Source organism: Vicia villosa, linkage group LG6 (genome assembly GCF_029867415.1).
Source record: "Vicia villosa cultivar HV-30 ecotype Madison, WI linkage group LG6, Vvil1.0, whole genome shotgun sequence".
Classification (NCBI taxonomy): Eukaryota; Viridiplantae; Streptophyta; class Magnoliopsida; order Fabales; family Fabaceae; genus Vicia; species Vicia villosa.
In genome coordinates, this window is record NC_081185.1 from 76880105 (window position 1) to 76907101 (window position 26997).

At 34.1% G+C, this 26997-nt stretch overlaps 5 protein-coding genes across 9 annotated transcripts; 1 reads left to right on the plus strand and 4 right to left on the minus strand.

The window, feature by feature from the left end:
• Positions 1–2324: 2324 nt before the first annotated feature.
• LOC131609249 (G-type lectin S-receptor-like serine/threonine-protein kinase At1g11300) lies at positions 2325–5698 on the minus strand. Of its 2 annotated transcripts, none has more exons than XM_058880927.1 (7): positions 4259–5698; positions 4051–4161; positions 3794–3945; positions 3508–3718; positions 3063–3300; positions 2828–2978; positions 2325–2744 (listed from the first exon to the last, which is right to left on the minus strand). In XM_058880927.1, the coding sequence occupies exons 1-7, from the start codon at positions 5547–5549 to the stop codon at positions 2433–2435; spliced, it is 2466 nt and encodes an 821-aa protein (XP_058736910.1). In that variant the 5' UTR covers positions 5550–5698; the 3' UTR covers positions 2325–2432. The 2 variants fall into 2 exon arrangements, with proteins under 2 accessions (XP_058736910.1, XP_058736909.1); XM_058880926.1 differs by having other exon boundaries at positions 4051–4167.
• A 371-nt stretch (positions 5699–6069) lies between these two features.
• On the minus strand, positions 6070–8340 carry LOC131609252 (stress response protein NST1-like). Its single transcript, XM_058880933.1, has 2 exons — positions 7322–8340; positions 6070–7081 (listed from the first exon to the last, which is right to left on the minus strand). The coding sequence occupies exon 1, from the start codon at positions 8030–8032 to the stop codon at positions 7328–7330; it is 705 nt and encodes a 234-aa protein (XP_058736916.1). The 5' UTR covers positions 8033–8340; the 3' UTR covers positions 6070–7081; positions 7322–7327.
• Positions 8341–11512: 3172 nt separating this feature from the next.
• LOC131609250 (G-type lectin S-receptor-like serine/threonine-protein kinase At1g11330) lies at positions 11513–15037 on the plus strand. Of its 4 annotated transcripts, none has more exons than XM_058880931.1 (7): positions 11513–12909; positions 13001–13108; positions 13199–13347; positions 13423–13633; positions 13810–14047; positions 14134–14284; positions 14368–15037. In XM_058880931.1, exons 1-7 carry the CDS (start codon positions 11622–11624, stop codon positions 14677–14679), a joined length of 2457 nt encoding a protein of 818 aa, XP_058736914.1. In that variant the 5' UTR covers positions 11513–11621; the 3' UTR covers positions 14680–15037. The 4 variants fall into 4 exon arrangements, with proteins under 4 accessions (XP_058736914.1, XP_058736911.1, XP_058736912.1 ...); XM_058880928.1 differs by having other exon boundaries at positions 12995–13108; positions 13196–13347; positions 14368–15036; XM_058880929.1 differs by having other exon boundaries at positions 12995–13108; positions 14368–15036.
• A 1040-nt stretch (positions 15038–16077) lies between these two features.
• On the minus strand, positions 16078–19060 carry LOC131609251 (G-type lectin S-receptor-like serine/threonine-protein kinase At1g11330). Its single transcript, XM_058880932.1, has 7 exons — positions 18183–19060; positions 17998–18102; positions 17708–17913; positions 17421–17631; positions 16989–17226; positions 16557–16707; positions 16078–16472 (listed from the first exon to the last, which is right to left on the minus strand). Exons 1-7 carry the CDS (start codon positions 19018–19020, stop codon positions 16164–16166), a joined length of 2058 nt encoding a protein of 685 aa, XP_058736915.1. The 5' UTR covers positions 19021–19060; the 3' UTR covers positions 16078–16163.
• Positions 19061–19193: 133 nt separating this feature from the next.
• On the minus strand, positions 19194–20065 carry LOC131609253 (G-type lectin S-receptor-like serine/threonine-protein kinase At1g11300). The gene has a single exon (XM_058880935.1). The coding sequence runs from the start codon at positions 20034–20036 to the stop codon at positions 19572–19574; it is 465 nt and encodes a 154-aa protein (XP_058736918.1). The 5' UTR covers positions 20037–20065; the 3' UTR covers positions 19194–19571.
• Positions 20066–26997: the final 6932 nt, after the last annotated feature.

Consider the following 26997-nt stretch of genomic DNA (forward strand, 5'->3'; position numbering starts at 1 on the left):
GTATCGAGAGGATACGTGATTGTATTAATCATTAATAGGTTCATATATATAATCATTAGAGTACATATGAAGCAAACTAATGAACACTAATCTTGACACAGTTTTACCAAACCGTTTTTAAATCCTAAGTTATTGTCTTTAATTTCTTTTCATGCTATTTATCTTTCATGACACTAAAAACATCCAGAATCTTAACTCAAAATACATTAAGCTGTAGAACGGCGATAATATCGCATCAATCCCTGAGGAGACGATACTAAAAATACTTATCCTATACTTTCTAACTAAATGGCGCCGTTGCCGGGGATTGGCGTTAAGATATTATAAGCATAGCAATAGTTTTATGTGTTTTGAGTATACATATTATTATTATTGCCTAGTCTTTGCTCACTTTTTGGTTAGTGTTTCAGCTCTGGTTTATGCGTGGGAGTGTACCAGCAGATCAGCTTCTTTTTGATCCAGAAATTGAAAGAACCGCAAGGAGATTGAACAGTAAAACCAGGAGAAGAAGGAAACTAGCCAAAGAACGAAGATTAGCCCAAGAAGCAACTACTTCATCAGCACCACAAGTTATAGAAGAAGAGATGGCAGGCCATGGAGAACAAGATCCACCACCACCACCACCGCCACCGCCTAGAGCACCATGTGCTAACAGTCCAAGAAGAGCAGCCTAGTTTGCACGAAATGACAACAATGCAAGAAATTCTGAAATGAAGACTGGCATTCTTCAGCTACTTTATGCTAGTCCCTTTGCAGGACATGATCATGAGGACCCATATACACACTTGACAAAGTTTTATGAAATTGCTGGAGCAGTTGGAGCCCCTGAAAGAGAGGAAGAGCAGGTGTTTAAGAGATTATTCCCTCACTCCTTGATTGGCAAAGCAAAGGATTGGTATCTAGACCAACCCACCCAAATCCAAGTTTACTAGCTTCGCTATGAACCTAATCAAGCAATTGTTCACGACAAGCGAAGCTCCGATCATTTGTAAATTGTTGTCGTACATCTACCGCATCGATCGTGGATTTAACATCGTTAACCGGATCGTTATTAACGTTGACATCTTCCGGAACTACTACGTCATCGTCGACAATGTTGTACGGATGCACCATACCTAACATATGCAAAAATTAGCAAAATTTGCCAAAACGGTTTTTTTACTGCCAGACATAATTTCGGAAGTACATTTCTGAAATTTGTTAGGTAACTTATTTTGGAAATGAACTTCCGAACCATCGCAGTTTTTTTCACAGAATTCACAATCAATGTAGTGAAATAGGGGATGAAATGAGAGATGTTTACCTCAAATTGTAGCTTTCTATGCTCCCTTTAACGTGATCAACGGTTTGAAACTTGATTTAGAGACGAAAAATGGATTGATATTTATGGAAGTTTTGGAGAGGGATTGGGTTTGTTTTGGATAAAAATGATGAAATAGTGAAGGAGGGAAAATGGTATATGAACACTTTATTTCGGAAATGCACTTCCGAAATAATACCTAACTGTTAAAACCAACGTATTTTTTGAATTTTCATGCATTTCGGAGATGCATCTCCGAAAACACCAATTTTTTGGTGTTTTCGGAGATGCATTTCCGAAGTCTGAAAAAATCTAAAAAAAAAGTACTTCGGAGATAGATCTCCGAAGCAGAGGCAAATTAGAGTTTTCGCTAGGATCAGCCCAGAGGGTGTCCAGAGGGTTGTGGATAAAGAAATTTCCGTTATAAATAAAATTAATGTAACACTTTCCAAAGACTTCTATCAATTGTCATATACTAATTGTTTTTTGGTATAAACTTTTCAAAGATTTAACTGCTGAATGCTCAGCACATAGATCGAATCCAGAACCTCTCTAGTTTAATTTGAAGACACCTCGTCTTCTCCTCCAAGTGCTTTTGGGTATTGTTATATACTAATTTTGCTATGCTCGTATCTGTTCAAAGACACACCACTCCTTTTAATAGGCCACAAGGTTTGATTCTCAAAGTCACATTGATGATTTTTTTACCGGTAACTAGCTTCAACTCAACTTGATATGATTTTCAAGTGATATACACAAAATGCAGGTTTTATACAGCAATTGTGAGCAATGGTTGGTTTAGTGTTGGTGTTATTCAGGTACGCTCTTTTTCTTTCTCTTACAATCCAACATATGCTTTTTCCTAGCTTCCTGCTGCATAGACAATTATGTTTCTTAAAGATTGATTCCTGCTAAAAAAGAATTTGTTCATTTTGATTCTTCGATACTGTCATGAAAACCTAGACTTCTCTTTCTCTGCCTATTCAATTTTTGGTAGTTCAATTTTGATATGATCATTTCATGATTTGGTAGTAAAGTTGCTTCTACTTTCTTCAATAATTGACATATTCTTACATAATGTGCTAACATAATATTCAATGGCTCCAAAAGAAAATATAAACCTCTTAGTTTCCTATCTTCCATGGATGTCTGAAATACTGACTAAGTTGATAGTATACAACCCATCATTGCATTCTTCAGACGACACCGTGCTCAGCATGTTCTGCCTCAAGACGAATGCAGGTTTCTTCGGAGGAGGAAGATTTACAATCTCACTATTAAGCATAGAGATCACAACGGCCATAGTGGGTCTGTCTATGGAAAATTCCTGTACACAGAGGAGTCCTATATGTATGGACCTAGAAATGGATTTATAATGGATATGATCATATATTCCTGGATCTATCACAGATAAAATATTGTCTTCTGTCCATTGTATCCACACCTATATTGGAAAAACAAAAGTTAATCATTTGAGAATGATGCAAAGCATTCAAGACTGAGTTAGATAAAAATTAAGAAACTTACGAATCCTAAAAGGGTCAGAGAGTTCTCGCAGTTGTAAAAGCTTGAATTTCGTCTTCCACTAATAATCTCAAGAAGCAAAACTCCAAAGCTAAAGACATCTGATTTATCAGAAAAGAGTCCTTGCATTGCATATTCTGGAGACATATAACCACTGCATTGAAGTGTAAAGACGATTGGTTATCCAAGTATGCTACCATAATCCTTAACAAATAAAAAGGTATATCCGTATACTTACTAAGTACCAACAACTCTTCGAGTATTTTCTTGATCTTCATTCCCTCCAAAGATTCTGGCCATACCAAAGTCTGATATTTTTGGATTAAGCTCATTATCTAGCAAGATATTACTCGCCTTCAAATCTCTGTGTATAATCTTTAGCCTAGAATCTCTGTGAAGATACAACATTCCTCGAGCTATTCCTTCTATTATGCTTAAGCGTTTACTCCAATCAAGGATTTTACTTTTTGATGTATCTATTAAATGAAAAGGTAAAATTTTGTTACTTAAATTTAAATGCGTCATTTAAACAAGGTAAATTGTGTCATCTAATATTCGAAATTAGCCTCCTCACTTGGAAAGCGGTTGTTCGTTGTTACTGAACATTTCCATATATGATGAATAAAGTTTAACCTCAAAACTCGAATTAGGTATTAAACAGTAAATGAGTGTGAAAAACTAACCAAAGAGAAACGCGTCCAAACTTTTATTTGGCAAGTACTCATATATCAACATCTTTTCCTCGCCTTCAACACAACAGCCAAGAAGTCTTACAAGATTGCGGTGTTGAAGCTTGGAAATCACAACTACTTCATTCATGAATTCTTCTTGACCTTGTCCAGATGCTTTAGAAAGTCTTTTAACCGCCATTTCCTGACCATCAGGCAATGTCCCCTGGAAAAGAAATGAAGGTATGAGTAATACAGTTAACGACCTCAAATATTATCGAACTTAGTGCACTTAATATACCTTGTATACTGGTCCAAAACCACCCTGCCCAAGTTTGTTGGATGAATGAAAGTTGTTTGTTGCAGTTGCAAGTTTGCCAAAATTAAACAGTAATAGCTCATGGAGTTTAACTAGTGACAGTTCTCCCATTGCGTTGTCATTCCGGTTTCTTGCTGATTTATTTGAAAGGCAGGAATTAGTATGATTCTAATTGTCTGTACTAATATGTTGAAAATCATTTTAGAGTATAATTTGAATTCAAAATGGTGTTATATTACCATGGTGATTAGATCTCCTTCTCCACATGATATATGCACAACCGAGAACTAAGACAGTTCCTGCTATCACGGTTATAATAATGATGACTGACATGTTTCTTCTATCTTTACCTGTAACTAAGGAAAGTTTAAAACTTTCAGTCCAAAAAACCCGACAGGCGAATTTTATTTTATTTGTAGACTAAATAACAACTAGCATAATGTTTACCAAGTTCGGCTTGTGCTACACGAATATACAAGGTAAGTCCTCCATTTGAGAATTGTCGTATGTCAGTTAGATTTCCAGTCCAAGACATACAACCAATGTCTGCATCATAAGAATATGAAACACAGGAGCAATTCTCCAAACACCGACTTCTGCACGTGTCTGATGAAACTGTGAGAGAAGACCCATCTGCAAAATCAGGAACTTTAACCATCTGCAGTTTCAAAAAACCATCAGCTTTATTGTCTGCACTTGCATTTTGATTTCTGTCTCTTTCACACAGCTGCAGAGGTGTCCTCCTAACACACCCATCAATCCAATTTTGTTTATTCCATTCCTCTTTGTTCCTTGGCTCAAACCCTTTCAAACAGCTACATATCGGTAAGTTCTCTGAATTACAGCTTGCAAAATGTCCACATACGCCATAAACATCGCAATCCGTTTCGTGACTATTCCATGTTATTTTCCATTCTTTTTTCTCTTCATCCCACGATTTCTCTTCAACATTTCCTTCTGTAGTCAGATTATAGATAACAAGAGCAACTGTATTCGTTGATGTTTTAAAGAAGGAAAAGTTTCCTTCTCCATCATCTCCAACATGTGTACCACCGAGATAATGAGCCTTCATATATGGAAGCCCTGTAAAAACCCTACCATTCCATGGACCGCTGCGCCAATAAGCTCGAGTTTCATTCCAAATAAAAACTTCAGGTGTACTAAGTCGTTCGATACTTATAGAGAAGCTTCCAATGGCCGGATCAAAAGGTGATTTCCATGATGTGAATTTCACTTTCTCACCTGTTATTTTGTTGCTTGTAACTTTCATGTTTGGTAACACTACATTTGATGGATGTTGGAAACTCTCCCATATAGTTCTTCCCGTTGCGCCTTCAAGTAGTACAAGGTTCCCTGAATCTAAAAGCTTGGAACTAGAATTGGTTGCAACATTCGGCGCGTTGGATGTCCAAATGACCTCTTTCTTTCCATTCAGTACCACGAGATCATTACCATTATCAGATATTGTGACTATGCCAGAAGAATCTTTGAGTGGTTGATCTCTGTTAAGCACCAATAGGACTGTGAACTGAGGCTGCCACCAAACTCCGACATAGCGATCTGTAGAATTATCAGGACTGAAGAAGCCTAAGGTGAACTTACCACTTTTGGAGCTTAGAGTTTGAGGGTCCTTTATAAAGTTAGTTGATGTAATTGTGTCTATGGAAACACTCAAATCTAGAAAATTAAATAGAATGATCAAAATGAAATAGAGGTTTGTATAATTGATGAAATCCATTACTGAGATGATTGCTTTATGTTATTAATATGATATATGGTGAAATTTAGTTTTCATAAAAGAATTCTAATAATCAACAACACTGTTTGATGTGTGACTTTGCAGGTACGTATTGGAATTTTCTTTGTTGTACGGTTCATTGTCATGGAATTTTCTTGGTACTTTCAAATATTTTATATTTAGTTTCAGTTTTTATAAAACTGATTTATATTGAATTTGACTCTATACTATAGAATATTTGATTTTAGTTCTCTGATATTACAAATTTAAACAAAAGAAAAAAAACACTAATTATTTTAGAGGATAAAACTTAAACATTACATGGTTCTGTCTAACAAAGAAAACCACATGATTGACAACGAAACAATACTTTTCTATGCAGGAATCAGGATTAATGCACTGTTGAAGTGTCCTCAAAAGTCATAAGTAGCTGTTGTAATTAAAGTGTCTATAGAACTTTAGTCAAAATAAATGAAAGACTTGGTTAAAATTAAATTGAAAATTTGGCTTTTATAAATCTAAGTATTGTTTTTGGTAAGACTGCGGTTACGTGGATGTAGGTTAATTATTATTTTTGAAAAGAAAGTTTTAATTAAGATTAAAATATTTTTTCAAAAATCAATTAACTTATACTATAATGTTTTATTAATTACTATAATGTTTGCCGCATGCCGCTTCGCTGCACGCCGGTACTCCACCTCTGTATTCCACTCACGTGCCCTCTGAATGCAAGTATGTATATAATTTAATTTGTGTGTCTGCAAATAAGTAGATGACAAAGTCCTGATTTACTATATGTATGTATAAGTTATGATTTCAGGGAACTGATAAGATTGAAGTCTGATAAGATTGAAGTCATGATTGTTGACTTGCGCAAAAATATAGAGGTGGAATGGAATGGAAAATCCTTCTGACAGATGAAGAACTTAAGAATTCTTATAATCAGAAATGCAAGATTTTCCAGAGGCCCTCAAGCTCTCCCAAATAGTTTGAAAGTGCTTGACTGGAGTGGATATCCGTCATCCTCTTTACCACACGATTTCAATCCCAAGAATCTTGCCATACTTAACCTTCCTGAGAGTTGCCTTGAATCATTTAAATCACTCAAGGCATGTATTCTTTTCAAACATATTTTTTTTAGGGTTAAATGCAATTCACCCCCTGCCATTAGGGCGAGATTCGGTTTTGCCCCTCTGAAGTTTTTTTTTTACGAAAGCACCCTTATAAAAATTATAAGCAAGTTTTACCACACCCTTTTACTTCAAATGCTGACTGGATTTTGTTCAATTGGCTTATGTGGCATTAGCATTTGAAATAAAAAAGAAAATTTGAAATAAAAAAGAAAATTGGCTTACGTAATAGCTGCTGCTCCACCACGTGTCTCTCCTCACTCTCTTCACCATAGCTTGAACCAAGAGAGTCAAATAGTGCTGAGTAGTAATGTATTGCCTCCACAAACCTTCCCAAGAATGAACCTGCATTGCTCAGGTCTTGCTCCACTACTGTTACCACTTTAGGCCTTTTGTTTCTATCTATTAATTTATGCAAAAACATAATCATGGCTTCCATTTTACCTTTTGAAGAGAAAAAGGTAGACATAAAGTGGAGCATCCACTATAGTCTATAAAGGTAAAAAAAAAAAGAAGCAATAACTTATATATATAACTAACGTGCTAAATTAGTCTAACTGTTCTAACAAATTATGAAGCATCATAAGCAAAAGGGTTCCATTTCATACATTATTTATTTCAGCAATGATGATCATTCCTTACCGGGAGCTACTGCTGTCTAGCCAAGTTGATATGTTCTCTCCCTTGCGGCTTGTTGATACCGATGGTTGCAGGGTCTAACGACATCACGGACCTACTGAAATCTGCCTCCTGCTCTCTCTGCTTCAGTTTCAATATCCTGCGGTCATTTTCCAATTTCATTCGCTTGTTCTCCATCTTCATCTTCTCCATCTCCCTATCCTTCTTGCTGCAGTATCTTAACCACTTAAATCGTTGTTTCTGAAGCTCAAGAGCCTTGACTTGGTACTCTGCATTTTGCTCTTGAAGCTGCAACAGTTGTGCCTTAATCCACTCTCTTCGCTCCCACGGTGACTTTGCAGGGTCTTGAAAAACCTTTGCCATTTCAACCTCAAGTTTCTTCATCCTAATAGATGGCGGCCAAGAGTGGCCATGGCCATCCTCCTCACTTAATTTATCTCGATCACGAAAAAACTCCTCCGTCCTCCTCCCTCCATCCCCATAAGCATTAATATTAATCTCATCATCCATCTCATCGTCTTCACTTTCATTGTTATCGTCATCATCATCCTCAGAGCCATCATTATCTCTCGAGTCCTTTCCATGCTCCAACGAATAACCATGCAAGTCAAGATCATGGCTACTCGGTACCCTTTGTCCATTATGGTAAGCACACATTTCCTTATAAAACAAATGTTTCGAACTCAATATCTTCCTGATACAGCTTCTGGACATTGGAGAAGTAGTGTAAGAAGGTGCAAACCTTCTTCATCTTTCTTCTTCTGTTCTTTAATCTCCTCTTTCTTCTTTCTCGCAAGTGCCAACTCAGCAGAAGTAGTAGCTTGGTGCAGGTGCAAGATCTTCTTGATGCTGCTGTCGAAGTTGATGTTGATGTTGTTGATCTTGCTGTGTGGTTTGTGGTTGCGAAGGTAAAGTAACCAAAGGGTTGCTGTTGATTTGAGAAGCACCGTAACCAAAGGGTTGTTGTGTTGATGTTGTTGATCTTCACGTAAGCCAATTTTCTTTTTTATTTCAAATTTTCTTTTTTATTTCAAATGCTAATGCCACATAAGCCAATTGGTCAAAATCCAGTCAGCATTTGAAGTAAAAGGGTGTGGTAAAACTTGCTTATAACTTTTATAAGGGGGCTTTCGTAAAAAAAAAACTTTAGGGGGGCAAAACCGAATCTCGCCCTAATGGCAGGGGGTGAATTGCATTTAACCCTTTTTTTTAACACTTACTTCTAATAATTAATGCAACACATGTATCTAACTTTGGATCCTGATAGTTTTAGCCATGCATATATTTTTGTTTTATAGGTATTTGAGACACTGAGCTTTCTTAATTTTGAAGACTGCAAGTTCTTAACTGAACTACCTAGTTTATCCAAAGTTCCAAATTTAGGGACCCTATGTCTTTACAATTGCACTAATTTAGTTTCATGACTCGGTTGGATTTCTTGATATACTTGTCTTATTGAGTGTGCAAGGATGCACCCAACTAGAAGTTTGGGTGCACAGCATCAACTTGCCATCTGTAGAGACTCTGGATATCAGGGGTTGCTCGCGTCTTGACAGCTTCCCAGAAGTATTGGGAAAGATGGAGAAAATCCGAGATGTTTATTTAGACCAGACTGTAATCGACAAGTTACCTTTATCAGTAGGTAATCTTGTTGGGCTCCAAAGATAATTCATGAGGGATTGCCAACGGATGATTCAGTTACCAAGTAGTATTCACGTATTTCCCAAACTCGCGATAATAACTGCTTATGGTTGTAGGGGGTTTCAACTATTCGAGGATAATAATAAAACAGAAAAAGTGATTCCAGCAACCATGTACATTTATAATGAAGGCATAGAAAGCTTACTTGATGTGTGTCTTATTAACATGTTCCACGGCAATGTAATACAAGTAGGCATTTCTTCGTTTGCCAGTGGAAATATTAGATCCTTGTTTTTAGAAGAGACCAAAGAAGGGGTTGTAAATTGGGTCAAGATAGAAAGCAAGGAATCATCAATGAACTTTTGGTTTCGAAAGAAATTCCCTCAGATAACTCTTTGTTGGGGAGGAGAACCTCAGATTAATAGAGTCAATATGGTGTTGGATTTCAAGTTCAGTGTAGTCATCAATGCCACTAAGCAACTCACCTGTTCATGTAACTACATATTTTCTGAACAAAAAAACAAGGATTTGGATCCTCTCCTGTTAGGTGTCTGCTGCCTCCCATTCTGCTTCAATCCAGGCCATTAATTTAGTCTCATAGCATAAAAGAGAAAAAAGATTAGACTGTTAAAATTAAATCCAATGGCCAGAATTGCACAGGAGAGATGGCAGAATTGAAAAAGCTGGAGAGGATCTGTTTCCAAAAAACAAGGATGCAACAAGTGCTTTTCTGTGATCTGGTATGCCAAGTGGAAGATGCAATGATCGTTGAACATTTTGCAAGAATATGACCTAATGGGACATTTTTACATTATATCGATCATAAAAAAAAAAAAAAAACAAATCTACTTAATCTAAATCTAAATGTAAGGTTGTCATGATGACAACCTTTGGTAACAACCATAAACCTAATGATGATGTGTCATCCTCACAAACTTATACCAATCAATTGACTTATGTGTCATTCTCATAAAATTTTGCCAATTACAAAATTCTACCAAATAATCTTTTTTAAATCTCCCAATTGAAAAAATCATTATTATCTTAATAATCATTAATGAAAAAACTCATAATACCTAATTAATTAAATATTTCTCTGAATACTCTTCTCCCAATTGGAAAAAATAAATATTTTAAATTTAAATTAATAATTTATATTTAGATGCATAATAATAATAATAAAAAAATAAAAGAATATAGTTATAGAATACCAAAATTTAGAAGAAATTTTAGAATTAAAATTTTAAAAAAAAATCATAAAAAGAAATTACTGTCATAGACAAAATCCTAGATAAATACTTATGTGTCATTCTCACTTTTTTTCCAAGTAAATAAATATTAATATAATTGAAATAATTTTAATATCTTAAAATTGGTATAATTTATGAGATTTGAATAATAATAATAATAATATTTATATTTCTAATCCAATTTTAATTATAAATTAAAAAATTATTTTTATTTATTTAATATTATTTATTTATTTCACTATATCTTTTAATTATAAAACTATTATTATTTCTTTGATAAGACTGATTTTTTATTCCAATATCTCTTTTTATTCCAATATCTCTTTTAATTATAAAAATTATTGGCATGCCCGAGCCAAACTTTTTTTTCCACCATATATTTGGTTTAATAGCAATTACCCAATCTATCTATATCCTAACAACTACTACAACTTAATAAATTAAATTAATATTTATATGACAATTAATATTAATTTTTTTCTGTTAATTCGTATAAATTAAAATACATTTTTTAACCATAACCATATTATATTTATTTAATATTTATACCGACTTTACGTGACCCGTGCGGACGCACGGGTCATTTACTAGTTCATAATATAATATTGATCATATTACATTTAAATGTAAACTTCATGACTTATTTTTAAAATATTTTTTAATACTTTCGAATCAGTTACATTTACATATGTGAGTGGATAATAACATCTCATTCGTTTTGTTTTACATTACTTATTATCTCTATATTACAAGTCTTGAACGTGATGTTGTTTGCTTGAAGATTTGTAAGCAAATGGTTGTGGGTGTGTAGAAACTACTCAATATACGTGTTTTCCATTCAACTAAAGGCGATATATACATTGTGGATGCAGCTAGATGCGAATGGGTAGAGAGAGTTAAACGTGATGTATAACGTGCTTGTCTTGTTTTTATGGATTGGTTGTTGTAAGAATCTAAAAGGTCAACAAAGGTGGACAAACCAAATACTACTAGTATCTAATTATTCATCGTAGGGCAGCCTTAGAAGAACGTTGATTTTTTTTTTTCATGTGATAGGACATGGAAAGACTTACTGTCGATAAAGAAAACAAATTAGGTAGTTGGTTTGCGCCATAACTTCAATAACTTCAATAAACATTATTGTATAGTTGATTTGCCAGTTGCCTACACGTGAGACGTGACTATACTTTTCAAGTTGAATGAAACAACAATCATTTGCAATTGCATGATTTTGACTAAAGTTCTACACACACTCTAATGAGAACAACTACTTATGACTTTGGAGGACACTTTCGTAGGAAAGTATTGTTTCATTGTCAATCACGTGGTTTTCTTGGTTAGACAGAACCAAGTAATGTCACTGTTAGTTGTCACTTATTAAAACTAAAACTCACCAAGCAATCATCTCATTAATGGATTTCATCAATTATAGAAACCTCTATTTCATTTTGATCATTCTATGCTTTATAGATGTGTGTGTTTCCATAGACACAATTACATCAACCAACTTTCTAAAGGACCCTCAAACTCTAAGCTCCAACAGTGGTGACTTCGTCTTAGGCTTCTTCAGTCCTGAAAATTCTACAGATCGCTATGTCGGAGTTTGGTGGCAGCCTCAGTTCACAGTCCTATTGGTGCTTAACAGAGACAAACCACTCAAAGATTCTTCTGGTGTTGTTACAATATCTGATAATGGTAATGATCTTGTGGTACTCAATGGAAAGAAAGAGGTCATTTGGACATCCAACGTGCCGAATGTTGCAACCAATTCTAGTTCGAAACTTTTAGATTCAGGGAACCTTGTACTAGTTGAAGGAGCAACAGGAAGAACTATATGGGAGAGTTTCCAACATCCATCCAATGTAATTTTACCAAACATGAAAATTACAAGCAACAAAATAACAGGTGAGAAAGTGAAACTCACATCGTGGAAAGCACCTTTTGATCCGTCCAATGGAAACTTCTCTCTAAGTATCGAACGACTTAGTATACCTGAACTTTTTATTTGGAACAAAACTCAGCCCTATTGGCGTACCGGTCCGTGGAATGGTAAGGTTTTTACAGGGATTGCATATATGACTACTTATTATCTCAGTGGTATACATGTTGGAGATGATGGAGAAGGAAACGTTTCCTTCTTTGAAACAACAACAGAAACAGTTGGTCGTATAATCTATAATCTGACTTCAGAAGGAAATTTGGAAGAGAAATGGTGGGATAAAGAGAAGAAAGAATGGAAAGTAGCATGGAGTAGTTATGAAATGGAATGTGATGTTTATGGCGTATGTGGACATTTTGCAAGCTGTAATTCGGAGAGCTCACCGATATGTAGTTGTCTGAAAGGGTTTGAGCCAAGGAACAAAGCGGAATGGAATAAACAAAATTGGATTGGTGGGTGTGTTAGGAGGACACCTCTGCAGCTGTGTGAAAGAGACAGAAATCAAAATGTAATTGCAGACGATAAAGCTGATGGATTTTTGAAACTGCAGATGGTTAAAGTTCCTGATTTTGCAGATGGGTCGTCTCTCACAGTTTCATCAGACACGTGCAGAAGTCGGTGTTTGGAGAATTGCTCCTGTGTTTCATACTCATATGATGATGACATTGGTTGTATATCTTGGACTGGAAATCTAATTGACATACGACAATTCTCAAGTGGAGGACTTGACTTGTATATTCGTGTAGCACAGGCCGAACTTGGTAAACATTATGCTAGTTGTTATTTGATCCACGAATAAAATTCACCTTTCGGTTATTTGGACTGAAAATTTTAAACTTTCCTTAGTTACAGGTAAGGATAGAAACATGTCAGTCATCATTATTATATCGGTGATAGCAGGAACTGTCTTAGTTCTCGGCTGTGCATATATCATGTGGAGAAGGCGATCTAATGACCATGGTAATATATCATCATTTTGAATTCAAATTATACTCTAAAATGATTTTCAACATAATAGTACTAATGTGTGGCATACAAATAATTCAGCAGGAAACCGGAATGACAACGCAATGGGAGAACTGTCACTAGTTAAACTCCAAGAGCTATTACTGTTTAATTTTGGCAAACTTGCAACTGCAACAAACAACTTTCATTCATCCAACAAACTTGGGCAGGGTGGTTTTGGACCAGTATACAAGGTATAGTAAGTGCACTAAGTTCAATATTATTTGAGGTCGTTAACTGTATTACTTATATCTTCATTTCTTTTCCAGGGGACATTGCCTGATGGTCAGGAAATGGCGGTTAAAAGACTTTCTAAAGCATCTGGACAAGGTCAAGAAGAATTCATGAATGAAGTAGTTGTGATTTCCAAGCTTCAACACCGCAATCTTGTAAGACTTCTTGGCTGCTGTGTTGAAGGTGACGAAAAGATGTTGATATACGAGTACATGCCAAATAAAAGTTTGGACGCATTTCTCTTTGGTTAGTCTTTGACACTCCTTAAATATTCATATATGGAAATGTTCAGTAACAATGAACAACTGCTAATTATGTTTTTCAAGTGAGAAGGCTAATTTCGAATGTAGATGACACAATTTACCTTGTACTAATGCTGCATTTAAATTTAAGTAACAAAACTTTACCTTTTGATTTAATAGATACATCGAGAGGTAAAATCCTTGATTGGAGTAAACGCTTAAGTATAATTGAAGGAATAGCCCGAGGAATGTTGTATCTTCACAGAGATTCCAGGCTAAAAATTATACATAGAGATTTGAAGGCAAGTAATATCTTGCTAGATAATGAGCTTAATCCAAAAATATCAGACTTTGGTATGGCCAGAATCTTTGGAGGGAATGAAGATCAAGAAAATACTCGAAGAGTTGTTGGTACTTAGTAAGTATATATGAATATACCTTTTTCTTTGTTCAAGATTATGGCACCATAACTGGATATTCAATCGTGTTTACACTTCAATGCAGTGGTTATATGTCTCCAGAATATGCAATGCAAGGACTCTTTTCTGATAAATCTGATGTCTTTAGCTTTGGAGTTTTGCTTCTTGAGATTATTAGTGGAAGACGAAATTCAAGCTTTTATAACTGCGAGAACTCTCTGACCCTTTTAGGATTCGTAAGTCTTTTAATTCTTATCTAACTCAGTCATGGATGTTTTGCATCTTTCTCAAATGTTTGATTTTGGTTTTTACAATATAGGTGTGGATACAATGGACAGAAGACAATATTTTACCTGTGATAGATCCAGGAATATACAATCATATACATTATAAATCCGTTTCTAGGTCCATACATATAGGACTCCTCTGTGTACAGGAATTTTCCATAGACAGACCCACTATGGCTGTTGTGATCTCTATGCTCAATAGTGAGATTGTAAATCTTCCTCCTCCGAAGAAACCTGCATTCGTCCTGAGGCAGAATATGCTGAGCACGGTGTCGTCTGAAGAATGCAATGATGGGTTGCACTCTATCAACTTAGTCAGTATTTCAGACATCCATGGCAGATAGTTAACTAAGAGGTTTATATTTTCTTTTTCAATTCTTTTTGCACAACCAAATTGGCAAAATGTATCAAGGGAAGGCTCAATCAAAAAATGTGTAAATTCTGATTTTACTTACCCGTGCTGCTAATGTCATTCATAGAAAGAAAGGCAATAATCCTTGCACATTTTGCAAGAATATGTCAATTATTGAAGAAAGTAGAAACAACTTTACTACCAAATCATGAAATGATCTATCCAAATAGACTTTAATTTCATTTACTATTTGATGTAGTATCCATTGTGTCGAGGCGTGTTTGAAACAAATCTTTCATGGCTAATATCATTACTCATAAAGTAATGTTTGAAAGCTCCCATAAATTTTATTCCGTTGTCGGTGCAAACACATTTTAACTTCTTGCCAGATTCTTGCTCAACATTAGCATGAAACTGGTTGAATACTATAAACACCTGACCTTTTGTTTTGAGGGCATACACCCAAACCTTTCTTAAATGGTCATCAATTAAGGCAACAAAATACCTTACACCTACAGGAATACTTAGTGGTCTTCTATGTGAGGTTGAAATGAAACTGCCAAACAATGTGTACAAGGTTTTAGAGACATTTTCAATCCTTTCATATTTTCCAAAGTATCTCTTTTGGCGAGAATCTGAAGTCCCTTCTCATTCATATGTTCGAGCATTTTATGCCATAGCTCGACCGAGGAGGCTCTTCAAGATCATTATGGCTTCAATCATATAAAGAGTGATTACTTTCTTTACTTGTCATATTCCATGCTTCAGAACTCGCCACCTTTGTCTATTCTCAGTGTCTTCATTACTCGTCCAATCTGCTTCTCCACCGTGGCCTTCCACTGACTGAATTTGAAATTCTTCATGCTACCCAGAAGACCACAATTTTTCTAGTATCTCCATCCCCTTGTCACTCATGTGTGCAATCCTCATATGCCACAACCGTGCAATCAAATTTCTTTTTCTCGAAGTTTGGAGAAGCCATCAAGATGTTCAAGATATATCATAACTCATGGTTCAGATGTTCTAGAGCCTTCTTTAGGGAAAACAGCCTTAGAGGACAGATATCAGAGAATCTGGTTGTCCTTATTATCTAACTGTCTTCAGACATCTGTCGGCCCTAATCAAGTGTATCGATAGCGTGTGACCATCCATTGGACCACTTCGGCACCCCCTATCTAGTGATCCGATATAGTGTAGTGGCATTGATTGAGACTATTAGACAAATATTCCAGATTCTCGTATTTTTGTTCATTTTTTACATTCTGTTAGAAGATTCTAATTACTGTGAGAAATGATTTTAAATAAAGAACAACACCTCATTGTTTGAAAGACTAAAGTCTTTTCAAAACAACATGAATAAAGTAATTATGTTATATGCCTATTGCAAATATACAAAGTTCTAGACTTGATCAAAAAAATATGAATATACAAAGTTCAATAATTGGCAATGAGTCTTTTACACAAAGCTTCAATGTTCTATCTTCCATGAAGATCTGTAACAGTCACAGCATTATTTGAGTACACTTCATTTCTTTCCTCAGAACACACTGTATTCATCATATTCTGCATCAGTAAGAATGCAGGTTGTCTTGCAGGAGGAAGTTCCATTATTTCACTGTTAAGCATAGAAATCACTGTCGCCATGGTAGGCCTGTCAACAGCGGATTCTTGTACACATAAAAGTCCTATATGTATGCACCTCAAAATATCCTTATGATGATTATCATCATAAATTTCTGGTTCTATTAAACATAAAATATTGCCTTCCCTCCATTGAGTCCATGCCTAAAATCAATAGCAAAAGTCAAATTGAAGTTAGTTTTAATATGATTTCAATACTAGTATGTATATCTATTAGTAGATACTTACAAATCCTAAGAGAGTCAGAGAATTTTCATGTTCATAAAAGCTTGAGTTTCGTCTTCCACAAACAATCTCTATCAGCAAAACTCCAAAGCTGAACACGTCTGATTTATCTGAAAATACTCCTTGCATTGCATATTCTGGAGCCATATAACCGCTGCATTGAAATATAAAAATTGACTCGATCGTGGTTAATGTTGCAATATGAACGGTAGTATTTAAATACTAGTTGGTTGTACAATGTAAACGTTAAGCTTGAAATAACATAAATGGACTGGAAGCGGTCTTTAGTCGGAGACACATACACAATTGGTTAAACTTCGTTATCAAACATTGTGTACTCATTGTTTGTGTTTTTCGGATGATTATTCTCTTAAAGTGGGATCATTATTCTAACAGTTGATCTATAATGACAGATAAACAAGAAGGTGAACTTACTATGTTCCGACAATCCTTTGTGTGTTGGCATGATCTTCACTCACTCCAAAGATTCTGGCCATACCAAAGTCCGATATTTTTGGATTCATTTCCTCATCTAGTAAGATATTACTTGCCTTCAAATCTCTATGTATGATTTTTAGCCTGGAATCTCTATGTAGGTAGAGTAGTCCACGAGCGATTCCTTCAATTATGCCGAATCGTTTCTCCCAATCCAAGAGTTTATTTCTTGAAGGATCTATAAAAATTAAAATCATAACAACATACTACTTAGAACTTATCTAGAGATGCATCAAAATCTTCTGCCTAGAATGCTTCCCACAAAACCTATGTTAAAAACTTTCAAGAAAACTCACTAGAGTTGAAACTATTGTTAATTCTTTAAAAAAAAAACATGACAAGTAAACTATAAAAGTTTTCAAAAGAACTAACCGAAAATATATGCATCTAAACTTCCATTTGACATGAACTCATACATCAACATCTTTTCATTTCTTTCGATACAACAGCCTAAAAGCCTTACAAGATTGCGATGTTGAAGCTTAGAAATCACTAATACTTCATTCATGAATTCTACTAACCCTTGTCCAGATGATCTCGAAAGTCTTTTAACCGCTATCTCTTTACCATCTTCTAGTATTCCCTTGAATAGAAAATATGAATAACTTTTAAGTAACTAATGACTTCAAACAAAAGGAACTTTTCTCAATTATGCATACCTTGTACACAGGACCAAAACCTCCTTGTCCAAGTTTATTGGATGAATGAAAGTTGTTTGTAGCAGATGCAAGCTTTTCAAAATTAAATAGCAGTAGCTCTTGTAGCTTAGCTTGCGACAATTCACCAATAACATTTTCATTTGTGTGTTCTTCAGGTTTTACGATTTTGTGGAAATGAAAAATCCTATGCTGCTTTTTTATCCTCGCTGAATCATTCAAGTATCACAGTTTAGCAGGAGTGGCAAAAATCAAACATGTCTTATTCCGTATTCCACAACAATGGTACTTACCTGGTTTTGAAGCCTTTATCCAAATGAAATACGCCACAATCACAATAATGATAATTCCTATCGAAACTGAAACTGCAATGATGATTGTTCCTTTATGCTCTTTATCTGTAATTAGCGAAGGATAAAAATGTCAAAACAATAACGTCTGATAAAGGAGAAAATACTAACATGGCATCTAATATTACCTGATATATCAAGTTCGACATAGGGTACACGAATGTATAGATCAGTCCCTCCGGTTTGGAATTGTTGTATATCAATTAGATTTCCATTCCAAGACATACAACCGATATCAGCCACGTACGAATATGCAGTACAAGAGCAATTCGTCAAACACTGATTTTTGCATTCATCCTGTTCATTAGATGACAATTCTGCAAAATCGGGTACTTTTACCGTACTCAATTTCAAAAAACTATCTGCTTCATTACCATGTGAACTCTTGCTTTGATTGTTGGCATCTTCACACTGTAGAAGTTTCTTTCTAACACATCCATTAGTCCAATTTTTTTGATTCCACTCTTGTTTGTTTCTTGCTTCAAACCCTTCCAAACAGCTACAAATTGGTGACCCTTTTGAATTACAAATTCCGTATGGACCGCAAAATCCATAAACATCGCAATCTGATCTATAACTAGTCCATGTATCTATCCATTCCTCTTTCTCAATACTCCATGAGTTTTCGTGCATTTGACCTTGCGGATTCAAGGCATAGATCAAGAGTCCGAAGTCGTCTGCTCTGAAATACAAATCAACGGTTCCACTCGTACTGTCTTTCTCAAAATGAAAACCGTTAAGATAAAGACTTTCCATGTTTTGTATCCCTATAAAGATTTGATTATTCCACGGACCACTTCGCCAGTACGGCCGAGATCCGTTCCGAATGAAAACTTCTGGAATCTTCAACCGTTCGATACTGAGAGAGAAGCTTCCGGTCGACGGATCAGAAGGAGTTTTCCAGGATGTGAGTTTCATGTTACTTGTAAACTTCATGGTTGGTAATAATGCATTAGAAGTAGGCATGGCAACGGGGCGGGGCGGGGACGGTTTTTACCTCCCCCAAACCCAAACCCAAATCCCCAATCACTCCCCGCAACCCGCCCCAAACCCAAACGGGGATAGGGAATTAAAACCCAAACCCGTCCTTAACGGGTTCGGGTTGGGTTCGGGTATCCCCGCCCCGCCACCATGTATTTCGTAAAATCAATTTTTTTAATAAAAATATTTACTTTTTCATATATCAAATTACATTATAAATAACAAAATAAAACAATCTCAAAAAATTTTATACATATATTTCAAATATTTAAAATAATAAATACAAATCAAATTATTAAAACATTAGCCACATATTTAATAATATAAATTATGAAATTTAAATAATAATGTACATATTGAAATAAACGGGGCGGGTTCGGGGTGGGTACTAGTGTCCCCATTACCCGACCCATCCCCATGTTTTCTATTCAGGGAAAACCCAAACCCGAACCCAAATCCAGTCAAAACGGGTTTTCCCCGTCAACTTTGGGGCGGGTTCGGGTGGGTACCCGTGGGTCTGGGTTTTATTGCCATGTCTAATTAGAAGGCTGTTGAAAACTCTCCCATATAGTATTTCCTGTTGTTGTTTCCTTCAAAATAAGGCTTCCATAATCTGAAAGTGTGAAACTAGAATTGGTTTTTGATGTAACATTGGTCAAACTTGATGACCAAATAACATGTTTCTGTCCATTCAATACAACAAGATTGCCATCATTTGATATTGTGAGAACTCCAGAGGAATCATTGATCAAAGGTTGGTTTCTGTTAGCAACCCATATAACAAAGTCTTGAGTTTTGCACCAAATTCCTACATAACGATTTGTGGAGTTTTGAGGGGTGAAGAATCCTAAGGTGAAATTTCCACTATTTGAGCTTAGAGTTTGATTGTCTTTGATGAATTGTTGTGATGATGATGTGGTGAATGAAGAACAACATAGTAATACTAATAATGTGATGAAGTTGAAAAATGAGATCAAATTTTTGAAGTTGCTTAAACTCATTATTGTAGAAATAAGAAAGAGATAGTATGTGCATTATTTTGCTTCTCTATATATCCGATAATTTTTTCCTTATTTATTTGAACATTCAATATTCTCGTCTTTGAGTAGTGCACAAGGCATATTTAGAAAAACATGTGTAAGTTCACACACACTATCATGAGTAAGATAAGATGATATTGACCGGAGTGTTAAAGAAATGGGTTTGGCAGAGTTTTTATTTTTTTAATTATGTAGCTTTAAAAATATATTAATAGAGAGGAGACATGGAAGAAATGTTTTAGAAAATCTCAATCCATCCCTTCATATTCTTTTGCATCTAGCCCAATTTCATTTATGTTCTCTAATTTCAGAGAAACATATAAAAAGCATTTTTTTTAATAAAATTTAATTTTTTTTGAAACTACATCAAAATATATATATATATATATATATATATATATATATATATATATATATATATATATATATATATATATATATATATATTAATTTAGATATAATTCAAAATATTTATAGTATAATATTTATTGTATTAAATGTAAAATTTATAATTTTTTAAAAATATTTTTCAATATAAATATTTTTAGTATAATATTTATTGCAATAAATTTAAATGTAAATTGTGTCTATCATATTTAAGAATTAGGATGACAATTTAGTCTATAGCCTACGAGTACCCGTAAAAATTGGTCACAATTTATAGAGAAAATTTGGAAAATGAATACGGGTACGAATACAAGTAATTACTCATTAAAATGAGCGGATATGAATGTCAGCACGAGTACCTTATTACTCACCCTGCCCCATATCCGCACTACATATTTATATAATGAAATTTATTTTATTATATTAAAATACACATTTATTAATTTAAAAAAAATGTATCCCTATTAAACTATTACACATTTTGATAAAATTATTTATTTATTTCTTAACTCAACAATAACATTCATAATAGTTTTTTACATAAAAAACTTACTACTTATCGGTTTACGAACGAAAGTGTTGTGGACACACTGATGACCACTTCTACGCAGTCTTATGATCTCTCAAGAGCGGATTCGGGAACTCATACGCCATTGGGCTCCACTGTCCTGCATCTGAGACTTCTATTACTTACGCTTGAAGCTTCTGATAAAGTAAAGAAAGTGTTGGGACCGAGGGCCAGCTTGGATTGAGAATGCTTTCTTATGCTGCTACATTAGTTCTACCTATAGAAAAGATCATGAAAGAGGCGGTCAAAATGGTACTCGAATTCATTTATGATTCCAAGTTTCAAGACACATCGCATATCCGCTCGGGTTGAGGCCGCTACTCGACCCTAAGACGGATCCAAGAAGTGTGGGGAACCTCTCGCTGGTTTTTGGAATTTGACAATATTGTTACAAAACTTAAAATTATATGGTATTTAATAATTAGTTGATTTAATTTTACTAAAAACGCGTGTAAACAGGTACAAATATGGGTATTGAGATACCCATAAAGTATTGGTACGAATATGAACATTGGTGCCCACGCGAGTTTGGACTCAAATACAGAAATTTTATTAAACCGCAGGTATCGGGATGAGAACTATATTATCTTGCACAAACCCGGCCCAATATCGTCCCTAATTATATTTATATATGTGAGGTAGGTATTATAATTATCATATTAACATCTAATTCATTATAGGGTTAAATACGTTTTTAGTCCCTATAAATATGCAACTCTGCATTTTTAGTCCCTATAAAATTTTCCTTCAATAAATGGTCCTTCTAAAATTTTTATGCATGCAATTTCACTCCCTACTATTTTCTAAAATTTTAAAACCTGTTTAATTACCCTTTAATTTTTAAATTTTTGAATATTTTTTTATATATGTTTAGAATACTGTAAAACATTTATTTATCAAGATTTAGAATTTTTTGAAACGAGAAAAATTAAATATGAATTTTTCAAATTTCAAAAAATAATGATAAAAGTAATGAAAATCTCAACTTAGAAATTAAATTTTGAATTTCTTTTTTTTTTTTCAGGAACTTTTTAAAACATTATGAACATGTCTACAAAATAATCATTCTAAAATACACATTGGTTTGACAGTAGGAACTGAAACTAGGTGCATAATACTTTTATAAGGACCATTCATTGAAGAAAATTTTTATAGGGACTAAAAATGCAGGGTCGCATATTTATAGGGACTAAAAACGTATTTAACCCTTCATTATATTATACATTAATTATATTTATATTTATATTAATATACGCAATATGAATATTTAACAAACACACCATATTTATAAATGTCAAATAAATACGTATAATTGTTCATATGCAGACACGACTAGGGATGTTAATTTGCATACGTTAATAGAGATCCATATGGGGATCATTTGTTCAGAGCATCGAAGTTGGAGATTTTTTCTCTTGTGGGGATGGAGGAAAAGATTCCTTGATGACACTTTAGGGCAGTGATTGGGAATGTATCCTTCGTCCTGTGGATTCCCCGACTCCGACTATATTATTTAACTTTTATATTTTATATATTATATGATATATAATTATATAATTTTACATAAAAAATTATTAATGTATTAGAAAATGAAGAGTCATTAGTGAATTATTTTATTTTCATGTTATTGTATAATGTATTGTTTCACTTGCCTTAGTGGAGGCATGGTAGTAACAAGTTCTATTAATATTTATTTATTTTTACAAAAAAAATATTAGCAATAACATGTGTTTTTGTTTTTTTGTTATTGATGCAATATGTATTTTATTTAAAATAATTGTTAAATATATGTGTTTTTTTTTTAAAAAAAAAATACTCATAGTTTTAATCGTAAAGTATAATTTTTTTTTAAAGATTTGATCTATATAGATCTGCGTAGGGATGGAGGAAAATATTCCCGTGGCAGAAATTTGGGATGGAAAATAAATTTAAGAGCGGGGAAGCATCCTCCGAACATTCTCAACCCTGTTGACATACCTAGACATGACTTTTAACATATAGTATATATAAATTTTTATAGGTTAAGTTTTTTAAATATATATTTTTTTCAATTTCATTGACAAATAAATTAATTTGTTGAGCATTTTATACAGTATTTAATATTGTATTAGTTTTTTTAATTTAATAACATTTGTTTTATTATTTAATTTGAAAATGTAAAGAAAAATTCTGCAAATTTTTTTAAATTGAATAACACTTAAAAGAAATATAATCAATAAAAAAATAAAAATATAAGAGTAATAAATATGGAAAGAAACTATTGGAAAAATTATTTATAAATCTATTTACGACTTACTTTCTTAAAACAATATAATTCATATAAAAATATATTTTAAAGTTTTAAATAAATTATTTATTAGTAAAATTTTCAATGAAAGAATCGATTGTAAGAGTTTGCATGGAGTTATTGGCAAACATTTATTTGTAAGTAAATGTGAAAGATGCATGGTCGTTGAACTATATCTTCAAAGAATGTTACTTTTCTTGGAAAAAAGAAGAAGCATGTCATGTTTTAAGACATGTCGACAATTATGATGATTCTTCGCCTGGCAACATTACTCGCAATATTTCTTGAACATGATGCTGTTTGCTTGACTTCATTCCACTAGAGATGGTACATTATAGAGAGAGATAAACGTGATATTTTGATTTGAGATTGATTGTGGTGGACTTTTTTGTAGTTGACAAGAAGGTGCTTGTCTTGTTTTTTTATGAATTGGTTGTTATGAGCATCTCAAGCGTATAAAGGTGGACAAACTAAACACGATATCTAATTATTCATATGGCAGCCTTACGAGAACGTTGACTTTCTTAGGTGTGCAGGAGTGGGAAAGACTTACTGTCGACGAAGAAAACAAATTAGGTAATGGTTCAGGCCAAATCTTCATTAAGTACGTAAGCAAGTAATTCAACCATAGCTTCCATGGAAGGTGCCAAGAGAAGAAGAAGAAAGATGTAACTGAAAGTTTGTTACAACCATCAAAGAAGTTGCAAATGTATTGATTAATAATGGATAAGATTACAAATGTATGTACACTATTAGTTTATATATAAGGGAGCTATGAGTCAATAAAAACTATAGAAGTGTCAACTATCTATTGGTTTAAGCTATTTAATATGATATATGCTAATATTCTCTCTCAAGTTGGATTATGTATACTACGAAGTCCTAACTTGTCCAAAATGATGGAGAGAGCAGACAAATGAAGTGGCTTTGTAAACATGTATGTTAATTGTGGAGAGGTGGAAATAGGTAGCAGATGAATGAGCTTAGAATGAATCTTCTCACGAATAACATGACAATCCAGCTCTATATGTCTGCTCCTCTCATGAAAGGTTGGATTATGAGCTAAGTAAATGGCAGACTTACTGTCACAAAAAAAAAACTGATTTTCTGGTGTCAGGACATCTTGCCCAGTTAGAGTCACCAAAAGCAGATAACTTCTGATGGCTAGAAGCTGGAAAGAAAAGTCCTTTGGCCGATAGTGATTTGAGGTATCGAAGAACATGATTGGCTGCCTGATAATTAAACAATAGAGGATTAAAAACATATTGACTTAAATGTTGCACAACATAGGTGTCGCAGTGAAAAATCGAAGACCAAGTTATTGATTAGCTTGACTCACAAGATAAAGAAATCACCATTGAGCTTTATTATTTCCAAGGAAAGAGAAAAGATCAAACAAAACCCATAATAAACATGCATAAGCAATAAGGAAAACTAAGTTAAAAGCAAGCTAAAAAGCAAAACAATGCAGAGATCAAATGTGCGGAGGTAGATTATACAAAGGAAAGATACTAGCACCCTATGTATCTATAGTACTCTATAAGAACCTCTTGTTAAATTTGTATTTTAGTTTTAAAAAGTTTGTTTGCAAAAAAAATAGTTTTGGGGAAATAAATATAAGGCTTAATGCATCCTTTGGTCCCTTAATTTAATTTCAGGTTTCAATTCAGTCCCTTATATAATAAACGTTACTTTTAGGTCCCTTATTTGTACTTCTGTTAGCCAATGTCGTCCTTTCTATTAAAAGTTATATATTTATGTTAGTTTGCTATGTTAGCAGTCCAGCTAAGCATCATTAGGTGACATGGATTTATGATTATCAATTTTGAATAAAAATTACTTCTCTTCTAAACGTTTCATCTTAACCCATCATATTTCATTTTTATTTCTTTTTTTCATCTTACCATATTGAAAACCCTAGCTTTATTATCTTCCATCCATCTTCATCATCATTCGCGAAACAATCATCTAACTTCATCTTCTTGCGCAGAGGTATAATAATATTTCAGTCATCTTCATCTTTAGGGTTTATGGAACACGAAGATCTTCCATCATCTCTTTTAAGGTATGACTAATGCAAACTGTTTATAGTTTTATAACCCTTAACTGTATTTCTCATTTAGGGTTTTTCATATTTCGTTTCTAGGTCATGGATAGTCGCTTTGTGTGCATTGTTCATCACGTGAGTGAGTTTTCGGAGGTCACAAAATTAGGGTATAATGGCTTAGAGGAAACCTAGGATGTGGATCTTGATTATTGGAGTTATTTTGAGGTATTATATGGGTTAAAAGAGTTATGTTATCCAAGTATATAGAGTCTTTGGTATCGTGACCAAATGGAGTGTAATAGCATAGTTGAGTTGAAAGATGACAAAGGAACTAGGAGGATACATACAATAGCTTAGTTGAATGGGGAAGTCCATTTATATGTTGTGCATCATGTGCTACAAGAAGATGTTATTGAGGAACCAATACTATCATCTTCATTTTTATGCGACGGCATCTTCGCATTTGCATGTTGCCTTGCATCTTCCAACCAGATAATCACAAAAATCATCGATATAGTACGATGTTCAGAATAGGGTAGTCCCGACGCTATCTGGTTGTGCAACGGTTGGGATGGGAGTCTATGGCTTTTTTTTGTTCAAATCATTTTAGGGTTTGAGGAGAGAGAAAAGAGAAGTGGGAAGGAGAGAAAGAGAGACAAGGGAAAATGGGGAAAAGTGATTTAAAATGAGAGAGAGAGAGAGAGAGAGAGAGAGAGTGAGAGAGAGAGAGAGTGAGTGTGTATGTGTAAAAACGTGTAGGATAATTGGTAATGAAGAAAGGATTTTAATTGCCAAGTGTCAAATAGTTATTGGAAAGAAGAAAAGTTGTAGTGTTAATTTGTTAGTTACTAAAATATCCTTTTTGCAGTGTAATTTTTTTTGAGTGAAAGAGCATTATTGGTAGTTTGGTCAATTGATTAGTAATTGGTAGATAGTAGATGGGCCATCTAAAACTAACTTTAGTGTGCCTGTAATTTCATTTTTGGTGATTGGTGATAATTTAGGATGTATAGTTATTGACACAATGGGTGCGTTTGATTAGCAAAATAGTAAGTACTGGACAGAACATTATAATACAGACCTTTAAAGTATTGGACAAATTTTTGTCATGTACGATATTTGATAGACAATGGACAGGACAAATAAAATAAAATTACATTTATTAACACACACACACACACACACACACACACACACACACACACACACACACACACACACACACACACACACACACACACACACACACACACACACACACACACACACACACACACACACACACACACACACACACACACACACACACACACACACACACACACACACACACACACACACACACACACACACACACACACACACACACACACACACACACACACACACACACACACACACACACACACACACACACACACACACACACACACACACACACACACACACACACACACACACACACACACACACACACACACACACACACACACACACACACACACATATATATATATAACATAGTAAATATTAATAGAGGAGAATGAGAGAGAGAATATATATTTTTAGTACAAAATAAAAATGTATTTATCTATTTTAAATAACTTCTGCCAGTATAAAAAAGGGTATTTTG